This window comes from Stegostoma tigrinum, chromosome 33 (assembly GCF_030684315.1).
Source record: "Stegostoma tigrinum isolate sSteTig4 chromosome 33, sSteTig4.hap1, whole genome shotgun sequence".
NCBI lineage: Eukaryota > Metazoa > Chordata > Chondrichthyes > Orectolobiformes > Stegostomatidae > Stegostoma > Stegostoma tigrinum.
Window position 1 is genome coordinate 23,801,078 of NC_081386.1, and position 20,552 is coordinate 23,821,629.

The following is a 20,552-nucleotide window of genomic DNA, read 5'->3' on the forward strand; positions in this document are numbered from 1 at the left end:
ATGGAGATTGCTTTGAGAGAACATAGTTGTGACTATGTCTTGGACTGTTGTAGCTGTGTCTATGGATTGTGACTCTCCGATGGACTTAAGCTGCAGGGTTGTCCCTTCATGCATTCTGCCAACTCTGGGTTGTGCTGGGGATTGGACATCTGAGCAACATTTAAAAACTACATTATCCTGCATTACTCTGAGTCCCATGCATCCCTCCTTCGTCCTTGGAGTATTTTTTTTCTCTCTCTCAGCAAGTCCTGAAAACTGTTTATGTACGCAATGAATGCAGCAACGAGGGCACTGCTTCTCTTCTGCACCTCTACAAGTCTCGATCACGTCTCTCCGTTCTGCTGCAATGTCAAACCAGTATCATTTACATCATCATTGATATATTCATCACGCATTATCCACAGAATCTGAAGTAGATGTTATTATCAGGTCCAATGTTGCATAATGCAGCCTTAGTAATTTACAATGAAAAAGGAGACAAAATACTAATATTACGTGATGCACTGATTTGAAAACTTTTAGATGTTAACAAAATTAAGTGTAAAGCTGATTCATGTGCCTTTCAGTTTATACAAAAAGAAGCCTCTCATTTACTGGTTAAGACCCTCTATTATCTTTTCTTCAACACTCAGATCTAATGTTACATAACGAATTGATCACAAGCTTGTTAATGAATACCCTATAATGATGCCCAATGTAGGGAAGTTACAGGACAAATTGTGGTCTCTTGTGGCACAGTGGTAGCATCCCTACTTCTCAGTCAGAAGAACCAGGTTCAAATCCCACCTGCTCCAGAAATTAGAATTAAAATGTCTGGGCAGGTTGATTAGGAAAGTTTCTCTGTGGGAAAGGGAGAAGTGGGGGAGTTTGCACTCTCAGGATGGCCTGTTGCGGGGACAGCATGGTCAAAGAAACGAAAGAGCAGAGGCTCCATGACTGGAATAGTGGGGTGGTAATTGAGACAGGCAAGAATGGATGGAGGCACGCAGAGCAGTCGATCAGAAACTGGAGGAATCCGGATTAGAGCCATTCCTCAAAGTGCATTAGCTGGAGGCAGCACGGTCATTGCCAAAGCACAGTGAAGAATGGAGAAAAGCTGAAACACTCACTGTGAATTGGAGGTAAGGCCAAGCCTGATTTTTAGTGAGGCATGGTAAAATTCCCAAAGCAAAATATTGATGGAGGCTGAACCAATAAATGTGTAGCCATAAGCAAACGGTAATATTGTTCCATCAATCTGATTGGTTGATAATGTCATTTAATTAGTGTGAACTGATTTTGGGATTTCATTAATGTGTGATGTGACGCTGCTAACCCTAGTAAATCAGGCAGATTAGCAGGTCAACTGGTTAGCTGGGAACAGCTCGACTAGTCAATAGGAAAAAAACTTTAGTGGTCAATGGAGATGACTCAACTAGTCAACTGAGAACAGCTCAGCCTGCCAACTGCTTGAGTGGCCAACTGGAATCAAATCAATTGAGATAGTTACCTCAATTTCTAATTGACAACTAGTTAATCAGGATCATTAATGACCTATTTTGAATATGCTGATCACATTACAAATTGAAGACTTATGAAAAAATCAAAAACACTGTATTCACACAAATGATTCAATACATATTCGGCTTTGTTTAAGTCAAAGGATGAGATGAGCAAACCAGTAATGCCAGCATGGAATCTTGCTGCAAGGAAGTTCTAGCTAATGACAGAGTTCAATCATTGCATCCTTCTAACATGAGGATCTGATGGGAATACAAAGTTACTGAGCAATCACGAAACTGTAGAAAGAATTGCCATTGGCTCATTTTCCATTATAATATGCAAAGAAACTGCTGTGCCAGTAACAAATCTGGACTGCTCCTTTAATAATCTCTCATCTTTTAACCAGCGGTGGACTTATGGATGTAAACAGATGCACTGCAACAGCAGCAGGAAAACAAAACTGATCTATTCCAGATACATGACTGATCCAAACAAACAAAGAACACGAATAAACCCACTCCTGATGGGTTTCAATTGACCAAGATTTTACTCATTCATTGAAGAGCGATTGTGTGCTGGGCGACTGAGATCTCCATATTGACAGTTTTGTTTCAATTCACCAACATCCCTCTTCAAGCAAAACCTGAACAAAGTGTTTACATTGCTTCACCAATTCTAGCTATTCATTAACATATTCAACAACATTTTGGAGGTCAACAAATCAACAGAGAAAGTTCTAATCAAAACTATTGTCCATCAATTCCAACAGTTCTTGCATTCTCTTATAAGCGTGATAAATTTGTCATATTGTCCTTGTTTCTCCCTTCACCATCAACTCCCCTCCCCACTCCCACCCAGTCACATAAAACCGGAGGAATGGGGAGGGCAGGAACTCGCATCCCATTACTTACCCTTCATTCCAAATTTGGAACGGCGTCCATATTTGTTAATCATTATGAACAAGACGAGCAGGAGGACACAGGCAAATGCAGCAAGTCCAACAGCGATGGAGACCTGGGGGTGGTGGGGTGACAAAACAGAGAATTAATTATGTTGTCTGTAGAATTCAAAGTACTGTACCCTCAGCATCACCAGGCTCTCTTTAATGTGCCTTTAATGAGCAGCAGCCTGGCTTCTTTTCTTTCCCTTTGAAGTATCAACCCATCAAATATTCATGAATCAAAGTCCAAACTGAAGGGCCATTTTTAATTAAGTTAACTAGCAATTTCACTCACATCACAAGTGCGCTTCAAGATTCAGATTGAATCCTCCCAGATGGCACAATCTGCAACATTGAGGAATATATATAAATAAAATCAGGCCGATCACCCGCATTGTCTGCACCCACGGCAGTAAATATACAAATTCTGTACCTAACATATACTCTGTATCTTGTATTCCAACATAATAAGTGCACATATCCTATAAAAAAATCCAAAAGAACTGCGGATGCTGTAAATCAGGAAGAAAAACAAATTTGCTGGAAAAGCTCAGCAGGTCTAGCACATATTCTGCACTTCAGCATGGGGAATATCATTAATCTGTGCCCTGACACAGGGAACATACATAAACTGTATCTGAAACTGCGGCACATACACATTTCCATTTTCTTACACTCGAACCATCTGCTCATTCTAAGAGTGGCTTCTTACCTGGGGGAGGATAGAGAAAGTGCAGCAAAGTTTCATTTCACAGCACATCATCCAATGTGCATGCAGTGTTTCAGCTTTTATTAATAGAGGGATCGAGTTCTGGAACCAAGAGGTTATGGTGAAGCTGTACAAAACTCTGGTGCAGCTGCACTTGGAGTATTGTGTACAGTTCTGCTCACCGCATTATAAGAAGGATGTGGAAGCTTTGGAAAGGGTGCAGAGGAGATTTACTAGGATGTTGCCTGGTATGGAGGGAAGGTCTTACGAGGAAAGGCTGAGGGACTTGAGGCTGTTTTCATTAGAGAGAAGATGGTTGAGAGGTGACTTAATTGAAACATATAAAATAATCAGAGGGTTAGATAGGGTGGCTAGGGAGAGCCTTTTTCCTAGGATGGTGACGGCGAGCATGAGGGGGCATAGTTTTAAATTGAGGGGTGAAAGATATAGGACAGATGTCAGAGGTAGTTTCTTTACTCAGAGCGTAGTAAGGGAATGGAATGCTTTGCCTGCAACAGTAGTAGATTCGCCAACTTTAGGTACATTTAAGTCGTCATTGGTTAAGCATATGGACGTACATGGAATAGTGTAGGTTAGATGGGCTTGAGATCGGTATGACGGGTTGGCACAACATTGAAGGCCAAAGGGCCTGTACTGTGCTGTAATGTTCTATGTTCTATGTTGTACATTTGCAAAAATACATCAAGGTTTATTTAGGGAATGACAATCTTTATTATGTTATTAAGCACAGCAGTTAGGTAGAACATCAGTTTAGAAGCATTTCAGGTGCAGATTCTTTGCCCTCAAAAATGGTTGGTGGAACCCTATTAGACGTCCTTAAAATTATTAACAGTCTTGATAGGGTAGCAGCAGGGGAAGAAGGAGCATCCAAACGTTGGGGTCATATAACAGATAGCCAAGAATAAATTCAATATCAATCTCAGGTAAAAGTTTTTCCTCAGAGGATGGTTGGAATGTGGAAAATTTGCAAACAAATGAAGCAGCTGAAGTGGATGGCATTGATGCATCAATGGGAAAAATGGATAAATGCATGTAGAAGAAAGAAATAGAGAAGGAGACAGAATAAGGCAGAGTAGGTGGAGGTTCATATGCAAATCAAGGATTGGCTACAGGCTGTGAAGTCCAAATAATAAATACAAAACCTTTTATATGACTTACTCATTGAGTGATATGAAATTCTTAATGTTGTAGACCTTGCATTTTTTAATTGCACTAAAAGTCTGGAGTCATTGCCTTGTAGCTAAATGCATTTTTGACACAAGGCTTGTGCTTCAATTCCTGGGCACATTATTGGTTGTTTATCTGGATCTGATTCAAGAATAGACACTCTTCAAAGTGTGGGAGGTTGGAACTATTGGATGAAAGTATGTTAAGATGCAAGATCTGAAATAATATAGTACACAAGTGACAGAAAAGCCCCCAAATGAAATGACAAACAGAATGACCTTCCAAGGTACCACTGCAACAAGGCATCCTACAATATATTCTTGATACACAAGGTTGTAGTTCTAAAGGGGTTAATGTTCATGCTGATGCGACACATGCAGTGGATGGGGGCAGAGTTCTATTCCAGTTCTCAGAGGGAGCAGCTCCTAGAAATTTAACCCCATCAAATCTAGGTGCTCTTATTGCAACATGCAATAAACCTTATTATCTGAGTTCCTTTTCCATACATACCCTATGTGGTATATAGAACAAACAAAACTAATGGAGGTGGCAGTGAACTAACTCAAACCACCCTGAATGGGTAGCACACACTAGTAGAGGTGACAAATATACATAAGGTGCCAGTAGTGGTCATCTGGAAAAATACCACAATGCTGTTCTTAAAAGCCGATAATGCTAAGAAGCCTTGAATGAACAAGAGAATTCTCATGCAAAATACAGGCCACGTGCACCCTTCACAAGACAGTACCCACTGTACATATGGCACAGGCTGTTTTAAGGTCTTTCCTCACAGTTGCCTGTGATCAATATATTTGATGCATTGCCTACCTTTGGAGTTTAACTAACCTAACTGCAAACTTTTTTTTATTTACAAATTGAAATAAGGTAAGCTTACTTTTCATACCCTGGCTCTGGATATTACTATTGAAAACTACATCCTATTCACACTCCCCAACACTCTTAAACATGCACAGCAAAGCTTGGTATAGGTAAAGATAAAAACAACTAATAGAAAAATGGAATCAGGTTCAGTTGCTGTTTCAACGCTTGTCTGTTACTATTTTGTAGTCTAGTATGTTGTCTGAAGAGAAGTCTTTGAAATTGCAGGGATCATTCTGCAGATTTGATAGCTCAGCTGATCGGTCAGAGATTTGTTTCACAGGTAAGCCTGAAAATGGAATGAGGCTTGAGGGAGATGTTTCTCGTAACCTTCTCAAAGGATTAAGAGGAGGCACATTCACGGCCCAGGGACTACAGCTGTCCAATGGCTTTTAGCTGAGTTCCCTTCTCTTGTCTGATGGAATGAGTCTGGCTCTGGAAAAAAACCCGTGTGTTTGCTAGTTGCAGTTTACCTCTCCTTGTTATATTTCTTAAAGGAAGCAAATATAACCACCATTACAATGTGACCCAGTGAAAATGGTAAATCATCCTCCATCTAAGAATAATTTTAATTACTGTCTGAATCTTTCTCCCACCTTCTGTTGTGACTTTTCACACATCAGTCTCATTTAACAGTGAATATATTTTGTACTTGGAGAAAGAAACCAAAGTCAATGCCTTCTATTTATACTTGTGAAACATACAATGAATTCTCTTATGTCATTGATTTCTGGGAATATTCTTTCATCCCTTCATGAGATAAAAGGTAGCGGTCAAATCCACGAGAGATGTTGACCTGATCTGAGTTCATTTTGAATCAAAGTGAAGATAATATCACCATAGATCCACCAGGCCACAGGGCTGCTCTCTAATTAGAGAGAGATGACTGGTAGTGGTTTTAATTTAAGGGCCACCACATCTCAGGCAAGGGGTGAGGCTGAGAAGGAGAGTCCTTCCCGATAACCTCAGCTGGTGCAGGAATTGAATCCACACTGTCAGCATCACTCAGAATTGAAAAGCAGCCAGCCACCTAACTGAGATAACAAGGTGTAGCGTTGGATGAACACAGCAGGCCAAGCAGCATCAGAGGAGCAGGCTATGGATCAAGTGCAGATAAATGGGATTTGTGTAGTTTGGTGCTTGTTGGTTGGCATAGACATGGTGGGCTGAAGGGCCTGTTTCAATGTTGTGTGACTCTGTGACTCTAAGAAGTGGGTATGTTAAGGCTGAGATGAGGAAAAATTTCTCAGAGAATGGTGAATCTTTAGAATTCTCAGACTCAAAGGGCTGGGGAAGTTCAATCAATCGAGTTTGGTTAAAGACAGAAATTGTGCGGTCTCGTAGCACTGAGGTAGATGACAGCCATCATCTCGTTGAGTGGTGAAGCTGGTTTGATGGGCTGAATGACTTACACTTGTTCTTCTGTTTCCTGATTTCTGCATATTAAAAAGTACAGGAAATACAATTCCCTTCTCCATGTGAATACCAGCTTCAAGGGACTTTTGTGCCCTCTAAGTCAACCAGATTTTATTCATCAATGTCAGTTCTATGATGTGTGCACTGAACAACTGTTAAAATATTACTAAAAACCAATTTGCACTGTACGGCTCAACAAAACCTATGAGTAGGGCCTTTCCAATATAACTCATTGACAACTTCTGTGGATTATGAAGGAGATAAGCTCTTAAAGTGCTTTTTTTCTCTCTCTCATTTCACATCATTCTCTATCTCAATGATCAGTGCCTCTCCTTCTATTTTATAGCTATATATTAAACATAGAATATAAAAATCAAATTCCAGTTCTGCCTGACAATGAGGTATAAAACAAAGCAATACACACTGCAAGCCTCTGTTGATATCTATGTGTGGATAGAAAATGCACCATACATTCACTGGTGCAAACAGGTAAATGTCCATTAATAAAAAGGTAAAGTTGTCATAGGCCTCCTGGAACATAGGGCTGCTTTCTCATTACAGAGAGACAACTGATGGTGGTTTAATGATAGAGGGTCACCATGCCTCACATGACAAGTTAGATTGGCAAATAGAGAGTTATTTCTTCCTGATGCCAGTCTACAAATCCTTGAATTTTGTGCCAGGAGCCACAGCCTTTGACATTGTCCCACAGGTATGAGGCACTTGCTCCCTGCGTGGATGAGGAACAGGGCTGCAGGAAGGATGAGCCAACTCACCACGGTACCATGGTCCAGGGGGCCATTCAAGATGGGGGAGCAAAAGCACTGATTATAGTTGTGGAGGATTTCATCATCAAGGGGATTGGATTAGATGAGATTCCCTACAGTGTGGAAACAGGCGCTTCGGCCCAACAAGTCCACACCGTCCCGTGGAGCATCCCACCCAGACTCATTCCCCTATAACCCACACACCCCTGAACACTACGGGCCATTTAGCATGGCCAATCTACCTAGCCTGCACATCTTTGGACTGTGGGAGGAAACCGGAGCACCTGGAGCAAACCCACGCAGACACAGGAAGAACGTGCAAACTCCACACACACAGTCACCCGAGGCTGGAATCGAACCCGGGTCCCTGGTGCTGTGAGGCTGAAGTGCTAACCGCTGAGCCACCGTACCGTATTGGATAGATAGTATCCATTGTGAGCAGGATAGAGAATGCCACATGGTGTGTTGCCTGCCCGGTGCCAGGGTGTGAGACACCTTTGACCGGCTTGAGAGGATACTAGAGAGGGAGGGGGAGGATCCAGTTGTTGTGGTCCACGTAGGAAAAAAGGCCTGTTTCGGGATTATGAAAATCTAGGAACAAAATTAAAAAACAGGTCTTCATGGATCATAATCTCTGGATGGCTGCCTGAGCCACATGCAAATTGGCATAGGGAGGCGAGGATCAGGAACCACGTGACAAAGAGTGGTGTGGGAAAGTGGGCTTCCTTTCCGTGGGACACTGGCATCATTTCTGGGACAACAGGGATCTATACTGCTGGGATGGACTCCACCTGAACAGGGCAGGGTCCAGTGTAAAAAAGGGTAAATAGGGTGGTTAATAGAAACTTAAACTAGTAAGTAGGTGGGAAGGGAGAAGTGAGTGTAGACAGAGAATAACAATTAATATAAGGCAAAGCAGCAGGTTAGCAGGTGATGAAGAAGCTTCAACTCCATTGAAAATTAGGAAAAAAGTTAAAGGGAAGGAGAACTCAAGAGCTGTTAGCAATGGAGGTAATACGACCCAAAAAGAAGGTGCAAAAACTGGAATAAGGGCATTTTATCTGAATGCTTGGAGCATTCAAAACAAGGTGGATGCGTTGATGGTGCAAATCACGGCAAATGGGTACGATTTTGCGGCCATTACAGAGACATGGTTACAGGATGGTCATGACTGGGAGTTAAATATCCACGGTTATTAAACTGTTCGGAAGGACAGACAGGAAGGTAAGGGAGGCGGTGTTGCTCTGATTTTTAAGGATGATATCAGGGTAGTGGTGAGAGTTGATATTGGCTCCACTGAACAAAAGGTTGAATCCATTTCGGTGGAAATTAGGAATACAGGGAGAAGAAGTCATTGATAGGTGTGGTCTATAGGCCACCAAATAATGACATTGTGGTGGGGCGGACAATAAGCATAGAAATAGCTAATGCATGTATAAATGGTACAGCAATTGTCATGGAGGATTTTAATCTACATATCGATTGGTCAAACCAGGTCAGTCACGGCAGCCTTGAGGAGGGGTTCATAGAATGTATCCGCATTAATTTCCTTGAACAACATGTAATGGAACCTATGAGGGAGCAAACTATCCTAGATCTAGTCCTGTGTAATGAGACAGGAATAATTAATGATCTAACAGTTAGGGATCCTCTCGGAAGGAGCGCTCACATTATGGTCGATTTAAAATACATATGGAGCATGAGAAAGTTAAATCCAGTACCTATGTCCTGTGCTTAAACAAAGGAGGCTATAAAGGAATGAGGGAGGAGTTAGCTAAGGTAGAATGGGAGCAAAAACTTTATGGTGGGTCAATTGAGGAACAGTGGAGGACTTTCAAAACAATTTTTCACAGTGCTCAGCAGAAGTATATTCCAGTGATACGGAAGAACTGTAGGAAAAGAGAGAGCCAGTCATGGATGTCTAAGGAAATAAAGGCAAGTATCAGATTGAAAATAAAATATATACAAAAAAAGCAAAGAGTAGTAGGAAACTAGTAGACTGGGAAGTCTTTAAAGGCCAACAGAAAGTTGCAAAAGAAGTTATAAAGAAAAGTAAAATTGCTATGAGAGTAAACTAGCTCAGAATATAAAAACAGGGAGCAAAAGTTTCTGCAAATTTGTAAATCATATAAGAATGGTGAAGGTAAACATTGGTCCTATAGAGGATGAGAAGGCCAATTTAATAACTGGGATTGAGGAAATAGCCAAGACATTAAACAATTATTTCGTGTCGGTCTTCACAGTGGAAGACACAAATAACATGCCGAAAACTAATAGCAAGAAGGTTATAGCAGGTGAGGACTTAGAAATTATCATTGTCACTAAGGAGGCAGTGCTGGGCAAGCAAATGGGGCTAAAGGTAGACAAGTCTCCTGGCCATGATGAAATGCATCCCAGGGTACTAAAACAGGTGATGGGGGAAAATAGCAAATGCACTAGTAATTATTTACCAAAATTCACTGGACTCTGGGGTGGTTCCCACAGATTGGAAAACAGCCAATGTGACGTTACTGTTTAAAAAATGAAGTAGACAAAAAGCAGTTAACTATAGGCCAGTTAGCTTAACTTCGATAGTGGGGAAATAGCAAGATATCTGCATATAAATTCCCCTATTGGACACACCCAGCATGGGTTCATGAAGAGTAGGTCATGTTTAACTAATTTTATGGAATTCTTTGAGGTTATTACTTGCATGGTGGACAATGGGGAATCTGTGGATGTGGTGTATCTGGATTTCCTGAAGGCATTTGACAAGGTGCCACACCAAAGGCTGCTACATAAGATAAAGTTGCATGGTATTACAGATAATATATTGGCATGGATAGAGGATTGGTTGACCAGTAGAAAGCAAAGAGTAGAGGTAAATGGGTATTTTTCTGGTTGGCGGTCAGTGGCTCGTGGTGAGCCTCAGGGATCAGTGTTGGGACCTCAGTTGTTTACAATTTACATAGATGATTTGGAGTTGGGGACTCAGTGTGGTGTGTCAAAATTTGCAGATGACACTAAGGTGAGTGGCAGAGCAAAATGTGCAGAAGACACTGAAAGTTTCCAGAAGGATACAGATAGTTCAAGTGAGTGGGCAAAGGTCTGGCAGATGGAGTACAATGTTGGTAAGTGTGAGGTCATCCATTTTGGTCAGAATAACAGCAAAATGGACTATGTTTTCAATGGTAAAAAATTGCAGTATGCTGCTGTGCAGAGGGACTTGGGTGTCCTTGTGCATGAATCGCTCAAAGTAGGATTGCAGGTGCATCAGGTAATTAAAAAAGCAAATGGAATTTCACCTGCAATTGTGAGAGGGATGAAGTTTACAAACAGGGAGGCTATGCTGCAGCTGGAGTACTGTGTGCAGTTTTGGTCCTCTTAATTGAGAAGAGATATACTAGCACTGGAGGGGGTGCAGAGGAGATTCACTGCTTGATTTCAGAGTTGAGACGGTTGGATTATGAAGAGAGACTGAGTAGACTGGGCTTATACTCATTGGAATTCAGAAGAATGAGGGGAGGTCTTATAGAAACACGTAAGATTACGAAGGGAATAGGGAAGGTGGAGGCAGGGAGGTTGTTTCCGCTAGCAGGTGAAACTAGGACTAGAGGGTATCACCGCAAAATAAAGGGAAGCAGATGTAGGACTGAGGTCAGGAGGAACTTCTTCACCCAAAGGGTTGTGAATCTGTGGAATTCCCTGCCCCAGGAAGCAGTTGAAGCTATCTCACTGAATGTTTTTAAGGCAAGGCTAAAGAAATTTTTGAACAATAAAATAATTAATAGTTATGGTGAGTGGGCCGGTAAGTGGAGCTGAGTCTCAAGAAGATCAGCCATGATCTTATTAAATGGCAGGGCAGGCTCGAGGAGCCGGATGGCCTACTCCTGCTCTTAGATCTTACGTTCTTATGAATTCAGCATGACACAGGATGTGAAGGCAAGATTGAAGGTCGTTCAGTTGGTCCAGGAAAACACTGAATCATACACGTATTTACTCACTCAGACACACAGACATAGAGTTGTGTACATATTGGATAGTACACATTGATGTATATTCAATAGTGTACTCATTCAATAGCATGCACAAAAGCAACGTAACGTGTAGGTACAGCCAACTTTTTAGTCGTGGTATGTACACATTCCTCTCCGCCAGCAGTAGTTTTACAATAATTAAAATGTTCCCCTAACAGCAAGTGAAGCTGTGATTAAAAATCTTAGCAAGCCAAGAACTTCGTTGTCAACACTGTTGCGTATGATTACCTAAGGATGTTCTGGACCATTATCTCAGCTAAAAATGCCTGCCAGTTGGAATACAGAGCTACGCAAGTTTCCCATTGTGCGATGGTACTCCTGCTATAAGGAGTGAATACATACTTTGCTTTGGCAGGTGGAGGTGTTAATCTCACAGTCCAAATGCAATTAGCAATAAGTGCTCTGATAAAATCTCCCCCTAACTAGTCCACAGTTCCAATGCAGATCATAAGGATTTTTGACACAGAAGAGAAGAGAGGAATACTCTTGGAATCAAGGAAATCCTTCAGATGTTTACTATCAACTCTTGCCAATTGCTTTGCGAATTTGGGTAATGGACCTGAACTGTTAACTCTGTTTCTGTCTCCAGTGAGGCTGTAGGACCTGTTGAGTAGTTCAAGCATTATTTGTTCTTATAGTCAGAGTTTTGTTCCTTCAAAACCAAATCTGGTTCTAAAGGGACCAAATCTGAAATCCCTGAAAATTTAAAAATGCCAATGTTAGAGAATGAAAAAAAAAGAAGGCTCTTTGGGAAGGGGACAAAGTAATGTTAATTTTGACAATGATTACATATATTTAAACAGTGTCACTTGGATTGTGGGAAGGGACAGAGAAATACTGGGAGATGGCACATCTTTTGAAGAATCTCTTTAATTTCATTTGCTGTGCATGGAAATTGAAATGGGCTCTGCCAAAATTGATTGCCAGTTCTTTTTGAGAAGAGAGCAGGAAATTTTGGAAGCAGAATTATTATAATTCACAAGAATGGAAATTTTGAAGGTGCTGAGAAAAGGAAGGTCAGAGGGCACATAGGGCCACTTTGAAGATGGCCATTGATGGTGGGCCACGTTTTGGAAGATACCTTTAGTGAATTATTAGGGTTAGGCGTTGTGAAGGACTTGGAGAGGAAATTTAATATCCACCATTAATTTTAAAAAAGAGGATTATTAGGAATTTGACATCTGTTATGGGTGAAATGTTGCAATCAAGTTTGGAGAAAGTCATCATCAAAAGCTTAAAGGTGCATAAAATTACCATGGCAAGTTGATATAACTTTAACAGTAATCAAACCTGTTAGCAATTTTTGAGGAGACATCAGATCCTATGCATTAACGAACTTTCACTGAGATTGCTTATGCAGATTCAACGAGGCTTACAATACAAGCTTCTCGTGGCACAAGGGTAGTGTCCCTAAGTCTGGCCAGTAAGTCTGCGTTCAAGTCCCACCTCCCCTGTTATAAATGTCCAAACGGGCTGAATAAAATAACTACAATACAGACACAGACCTCATATGTGATGAAGATGCAAAACCATGGCGGCAGCCATCTTTAATTGCCTTGAGAATGGTGAAGGACCTCATCCCTGAGCCCCTAAGCTGGCATTGTTACTACAACTGAAAGGCTTGTGGCTCAGCCAGTTGAGCATTTAGCTCCATCGTGTGGAATCAGAGTTGTATATAGGCCTGACATGGTAAAGGTGGCTGGTGCCCGTCCTGCATCGAACATAGGGCAGTACAGATCAGGAACAGGCCCTACAGTCCACACATTCGTGCAGACCACAAAGCTATTCTAAACTATCCCATCTGCCCACACATGATCCGTATCCCTCAGCTGCCTGACTGTTTATGTATCCATCCAAATGCCTCTTAAACATTGCTATTCTATTTGCTTCTACTACCCTTTGTGGCAGCTTCCTCCAGGAACCTACCAAACTCTGCCTTAAAAACCTGTCTCAGACATCTCCTTTAAACTTGACTCCTCTCACCTTAAACATATTCATTCTGGGAAAAAGACTCTGCCTATCCACCTTATCCATGTCTCTCATAGTTCTGTATACCTCTATCAGGTCAACCTTGGACACTCCAGTGAAAACAATCTAAGTTTGTCTAACAAACTTGCAGGATATTAGTGAACCACTTTTCTTTATGTAATAATCAGGCAAATTTTGTGAGTTTATTTTTTCTAATGCCAGTCTACAAATTATTCAATTCAACTTGATATACTCTTTACTTCAAGAAGGATATGCTTTTCATACAGGGACTACTGCAAAGTTTTGATTTATTATTGGCACATGTGCCGAGATACAGTGAACAGTTCTGTTTTGTGTTCTAACCAGACAAATCATTGCTTACATAAGCACAGCAGTGTAACAAAACAGAATCCAGAATATAGGGTTACAGCTGCAGAGAAGGTGCAGAGAAAGGTCAGCTCTATATATGAGAGGTCCATTCATAAGCGATGGTAGGAATGTTCGATGAGAAGACTTACATTCTCTGGAGAGTTTAAAATGAATGAGAGCTGATCTCATTGAAACATGTAAAATTCTTGCAAAGTTTGGCAGGGTACATGCAGGAAACATGTTACTGAGTGGTTGGCTGAGGACAGTCTAGAACCAGAGAGAAATGTCAGAATAAAATGGCCAGCTGATCAGTACAGAGACCGGAGACTTTTTTTCCCCCCACTTGCAGTGTGGTGATTCTTTGGAATTTATGACTGTCCAGGGCTGTGGATGTTCAAACATTGAGTATGTTAAAAACAGAGACTGGCAGATTTCTAAATACTGAGGATATCAGGAGATACAGAGATAGTGAGAGACAAGGTGTGGGGCAGTGCAATAGCTCAGTGGTTAACACTGTAGCCTCACAGCTCCAGATACTCAGATTCGATTCCAAACGGTCTGTGTGCAGTTTACACATTCTCCCTAGGTTTGCGTGGGTGTCTTCCAGGTGCTCTGTTTTTCTCCCACAGTCCAAAGATGTGCAGGTTAGGTGGATTAGCCATGGTAAATGCAGGGTTATGGGGATAGCATTGGGGGCTAGGTCTGGTTGGCGCAGACTGGATGGGCCAAATGGTCTCTTTGCACACTGGAAGGATTCTTTGATTCTATGAAATGGTTTTGAGTGAGATGATCAACCATGGCTTAGTTGCAAGTTGCAGTGAGATCAAGAGGTTGAATGACCCACTCCTGCTTCTATTCACCAAGTCCCTATGACCTCTATCTATTGAATCTATACTATGGAGTATGCTACACTCGCAGAGATTCATAGATGCAGCAGTTGTGGATTGTTTGACAAACCCCCATAGCATAGACAGTTTCAACTGGCACTCTGCTAAGGCTGTAGAGATATGCAACTTTCAACTGAAGAGTTTTAACGTTGAGGCAATGACACAAGTATTAGGGTAACAGCTGTTTAGTGCAGAGATTTAAATAACGAACAGACGGGATTCCTGGTAAACGAGGATTAGCAATGAAGAACTTGTGGAGTTGGCTGGTAGGGGTGAACAAACGGAATAACTGAGGTGCAACACAAAAAAAATACAGATATAAAACATATATCAAATTAAATGATCATCACAGAGTCAGATTCACAGCAGGGGACAGCTCTGGGCAACAGGTAATAAATGGGTTGCAGACCGTACAAGAAGGACCTCATCAATTATTCAACAAAACTCGGCATTGGATTATGCTCGCATCTCGCTGTTGGCCAACGTGTGGCATTGGGAGAGTGAGATTACAGAGAGGAAGGAGTCATGGGAAAAATTGCAAATGGGCAGTCAACTGCGCCAATGACCCCCGGGACAATATAGTGAGCATCTGATTCAAAATATGCTTCTCACTGCAGGTCATTTCTGTGAAATTACAGCAGTTTGATAATATAACAGCAAATCTTTCCATCTGCACTGGCTCCTTCTGGCAAACACATGAAAACTCAATAGCAAGCAGAGCCCTAGGGCACAGAATGATAATATCAAAGGATGCCAATCTGTTCAGCAAAGGGATCTAACTGTTCAGCACTCATTAAAACTGGATTTACTAGAAAAAAAAATCAGTTCAGATCATCAGATTATGCCATTATTTTGGTGATGTTACTACAGCAACGATGTAAATACTTCCTCTTCGTACTGTAATTGCCAAGAGGAATATAAGAATTACATGGCTAAGGATACAGGAAAGAAACATAAGACAATTAAGTGCAATGATGGCAAAAGAGATGAGAAGGCTAAGCGGTGATCTGTGCTGGGAATAGATAATGGATACCACATTGAGGAGGGACAAATACCGGAGAAACAAACGGGACAGAGGAATCAAACTGGACATACAAGGGGTCAGGAAAAGACAGATGGATATCTGTAAAGAGAAAAAGACACTAGAGTTCTGAGGGATGAGAAAGAGGTTTTGCGAATTTTGGGATAGGGCAGGCCAAGGGGTAAAAGAGAGGAACGCAAACTTCAAAAATAGACAACAATAAGGTGACGGTGCTGTTCTTCTCCTACTAATTTCCATATACAGCACAACACCAAACTTGTAACCCCTGGTCATCCAGTTTACTTGAGCGGCTGCACTTCAATTCTTTTCTTCTTTCATGGAAATGCAGGCAGTCAACATCCAGGAGGACTCCAACAAATTACAGGAAGACATGAATGAATAGGTAGAATGGGCAAAGAATTGGTAAATGAAATTCAACAGAGATAAATAGAAGGTGGGATATTTTAATAGGAAGTGGAAGGAGGCTAATTATGACTTTAAGAATTAGGATTCTCCAGATGGGACAAAAGAATAAAGAGATCTCTAAGTCCAACTACACCAACCACTACTGCTTTGTAGGATTATTACTGGACTGTTAATCCAGAGAGCCAGGTAATGTCGACCTGGGTTCAAATCCCGTCATAGCAGGAAGGGGAATTTGAATTCAATAAGTCTCTGAAATTAAAGACTCTAATGATGACAATGAATTGATTGTCAGAAAAAACCCACCTGGTTCACTAAAGTCTTTAAGGGAGGAAACTCTCAGCCTTACCTATATGTAACTCCAAACACATAGTGATGCGGTTGACTCTTAAAATGCTCTCTGGGCAAATTAGGGATGGGTGATAAGTACCGGCCTAGCCAGTGACACCCTCATCCCGTGAATGAATATGTAAAAAAAAACAGAAGTTATGCCGTGGTTTAGCAAACAGCATTAGAAAATCAAACCAAGCACTGGGCTTTATTTCCGGAGGGATAGAATTGAAAAGTAGAGAAATTATGCTCAACCTGTATCATACCTTGTTCAGAGAAAACTTGGCATACTGTGTGCAAGTCTGGTCATCATATTATAACAATAATGTAGAGGCACTGTCAAAAGTGTGAAGAAGATTCACAAAGTTTATATCAAATACAAAGATGTGTGGATGTTTATATCTGAAAAGGGCTGATGGGCTGGCTCTCTTTTCTGTTGAAGAAATCAAGAGATGGTGACTTAATAGAGACATAAATGATGAAAGGTTTTGATAAGCGAATAGAGAGTGAATGCTTCCTCTTGTGAGGATGAGCATAACTAGAGGCCATCAATATTATGTAGTCACCATATGTGCTATGGTACCAACTTGAGGTTAGGATAATTTGCTGCCACCACCTTCTGTCCTTGACTAGACCTAAGGACCTCCTTAGTTTACAGCAATAGAGGAGAACTACCAATGGTTCTCTCAAGACAAGAAGCTCCAGTCTTAAACAAGTTGTAATCCATTGCCTGACAGTCATCAGGTACAAGCTATATAAGTAAAATGGAAAGGTTGCAAAAACCATGAGAAGATCATAATAACAGACCTGTGCGCTTCAAGTTCCTAAGGCATTCCATACTTCCTGACCAAATTCCTCATGACATTATCAGACTGGGTGGAGCTTAATGCAGTCTCCAACAGTAACCCTTCCAGAACCATTACCTTAGGCAACAGAGCAGTCTTTATTCACAGTGGGTGAATGCAAGACTACAACAGGGAGTGGTTGAAGTGAACAGGATTGACAAAGTTAAATTGGAACTACACAAGAATATGAGGAAGGAGGGATTAGATGCTGAAGATACTCAATATAGATGAAGAAAGACAGGAGGACATCCAAGCCAGCCTAAACACCAGTATAGATTTAGTCCAGTTGAATGGCCAACTTTGTAAGAACAAAGGCAACAGGAGCAGAAAACAACCATTTGGTCCATCCAGCCTGTTTCAGAATTCAATATGATTATGACTGATTTCAAGCTTCACTTTACATCACCAAATGCTCCCCATATCTCTTGATTTCCTGTGACACCAACAACCTGATTACCTAGGCATAAATACGCCAACACTCTGGCATTGACAATTCCACAAATTCACACCTTTGGGTGAAAGAATTTTCCTTATCTCAATTCTAAGTGATCAGCCACTTATCCTGTGTCCCGTGCCTTAATTTCCATGACCAGCAGAAACCATCTCTCATTGTCTGCACTTTCAGAAACATTTATATTTCTAAACCCCAAGGAACATACACTCAACCTACCCAGCAGTTCATCACAGGACAACACCCCCATTCTCGAGACTAATGTCACAAACTTTGACCACATCACTTCCAATGAAAGTATTAAGGAAACCAAAACAATGCACAGTATTTCAGATGTGGTCTCACCAACCCCCTGTACAATTATAGCAAAATGTTTTTATTCCTATACTCCATACTACCTGCAACAGAGGCTAACATACCTTTGTGACACTCAATTGCTCACTGTTTGCCCCTGCATTTGCTGCATAAGTACATCCAAGTCTCTGAACATCAACATTTACAAGTTTTAAACCTTTCAAAAAAATTCTGCTTTCAGTCCCTTAAAGTGACTAAGTTTACACTTCCCCATAGCATACTCTATCTTCTGTCTTGTTGCCAATTCACTTAACCCATCTCTAATTTGTTACAATCCCTCTGTTTTCTCCCCACAGATTATCCTTCTAACCTAATTCTGTATCAGCAAACCTACGTTGCACTTGGTCTTTTTGTCTGAATTATTGACATAGAGTTTTAAATAGCTGAGGCTACAGCACTGGTCCCCATGATACCTTGCCAAATGCAACCTACCAACTTGAAAATAATCTATTTATACTCACCCTCTGCTTCTTATCTGTTTACCAAGTTTCTATTCAAACTCATGTTATTCCTAGTTCCATGAAGTCTAACTTGTCTACTAACATTGTCACTGGCACATTATCCCATGTCTTTTTGGAAGTTCACATATGCTACATCTGCTGGCTCCCCATTATCTACCCTAGCCTTTTCCCATAACCTTTAGCAAACCATGTTGATTAGTTCCAATCGACCCTAAAATTTTCTTCATAGTAAGGAATCACCACTCCCTGGAATTTTCCTGAGCACTAAATGGCTGGAATCTGCTGATAAAAGTATTTGTGTTATCAGGTCACTTCCTCTGCTTCTGCACTTCCCCAGCTTCAAACTGCAGCAATTTCCCAGGGGCAGGAAAGCTGACATTTCGGGCCCAGACCCTTCATCAGAACTGAGCATCATTTCTGATGAAGGGTCTAGGTCCAAAATGTCAGCTTTCCTGCTTGTAAGATGCTTCTTGGCCTGCAGTGTTCCTCCAGCTCTCTACCTTGTTGTCTCGGATTCTCCAGCATCTGCAGTTCCTATTATCTCTGCAGCAATTTCTCTCTCAGCAAATGCACAGATAAATTGAAACCAGAGAAAATCTTCAGGTCCTTCCATCTCCAGGATGATTTAGTCTGCTGTGAGTTACCTTAAACTTGAATTTTATGTCAAATGCCCATCTTTCAATTTCTTCTTTGAGATGATAAAGTCAATGAGTTTTATGGACTTTCAGAATTCACAGAATCTTTTTAAGATTTTCAAATCTAACTTCCAAAACAAATGATCTTTCTGAACTACATGAAAGTAGACACAATGTGCCAACTCAGCAAGCCCATTCGCTGTTTCTGACCCCACATTTCTAGCGATTAACCTTCTAAAGCAGTATAACCACAATGGATAAAGTGCAGTAGGCTTCCCTATGCTTCACCTCTATTTATTCCAATTTCAACACTTATGCTCTAAATCTTAAAACTATGATGACTTTACACCGACAATGCTTGGACCATTAATTACACATTCACAATAATGTTTAATGTTAAGACCTCCTGAACAAGAAATTCTTTTATTTTCCCAAAGACAGTGGTTAAGTCAATTAGCTTTTTCTCTTTTTCTGTTTTTTCTATTCCTAGTTTCATGAATATTGGCATTACATTTGCCAGTCTCAATTCCAAAGAGACTATTCTCAAATCTAAGGTAATTGGAAAAGTCACACCTGCTGCATCCTCTATTCTTGCAGCTTTTTCTTTCTGTGGTTCATCTCTTGCCATATGTAATCTATAACTTGCCCTGGAGTGAAAGTAGACACTTCATATGAATTTATGTTTTATCATCAGCTTCCCATACAATCTAAAATGATAAGAGGTTGATAAACATGACCGGTGACTGAACTAAAATGTTGAAAAAAAACATTGAAAATAACATTGAACAGAAAACAAACTGAAAGCAGAAGTGTGCTGATACATTTCTCGCCACAAAGCATGTTTGCATTATTGTGCACTCTGCAGCCTGTGATCCTCAGGCTTATTGACAAAGTACTCCATTCAACCCATTATCTGGATGATTGGGAAACTCCTGAGGCAAGTTAAGATGATTCAATATCAGAAATGTTTCACCAACAAACTTCAACAGGACGATCCAACCTGACATTTCAAATTTGAAAAGTGACTGCTAAGATAAAAAGGAATTACTTTAAACGTTTTGTCCTTGACTGTCTGAAGGGAAGGATGTACTAGAACAGATCCCATTCATTCTTTGCTGACCCGAGTTCAAAGCAGAATCAAATGGGTTTGACATCTTCCAGATAAATGACAGAGCAATAATTCTGCTTAAATTGGTACTCACACCAAAAGTGTCTCCCTCGGGCTTGTGGGTTACACTGACTGGAGGGCCTGTTGTCACTTCAAATGATGGAACTGGAGAAAGAAAGCACATGGTTACTGAAAGAGCCAGCCAATCAACCAAAAGCCAACAAACAATCCCAAATGGCCCTCCACCTCTGACTCCTCTCTCATTAATCCTTTAAAGGACTATAGTAACAAAGAAAGGACGAG

At 40.9% G+C, this 20,552-nt stretch overlaps 1 protein-coding gene across 2 annotated transcripts in view; it reads right to left on the reverse strand.

Moving 5' to 3' along the window:
* The window catches only part of LOC125467326 (NT-3 growth factor receptor-like), a 667,435-nt gene that overhangs the window by 271,095 nt on the left and 375,788 nt on the right, over positions 1-20,552 (reverse strand). For both annotated transcript variants that reach the window (XM_059639207.1, XM_048563007.2), the window contains exons 10-11: positions 20,344-20,414; positions 2,394-2,496 (exon numbers count right to left, since the gene is read on the reverse strand). In XM_059639207.1, the coding sequence (XP_059495190.1) occupies positions 2,394-2,496; positions 20,344-20,414 (174 nt within the window). The remainder of the gene's footprint in view (positions 1-2,393; positions 2,497-20,343; positions 20,415-20,552) is intronic.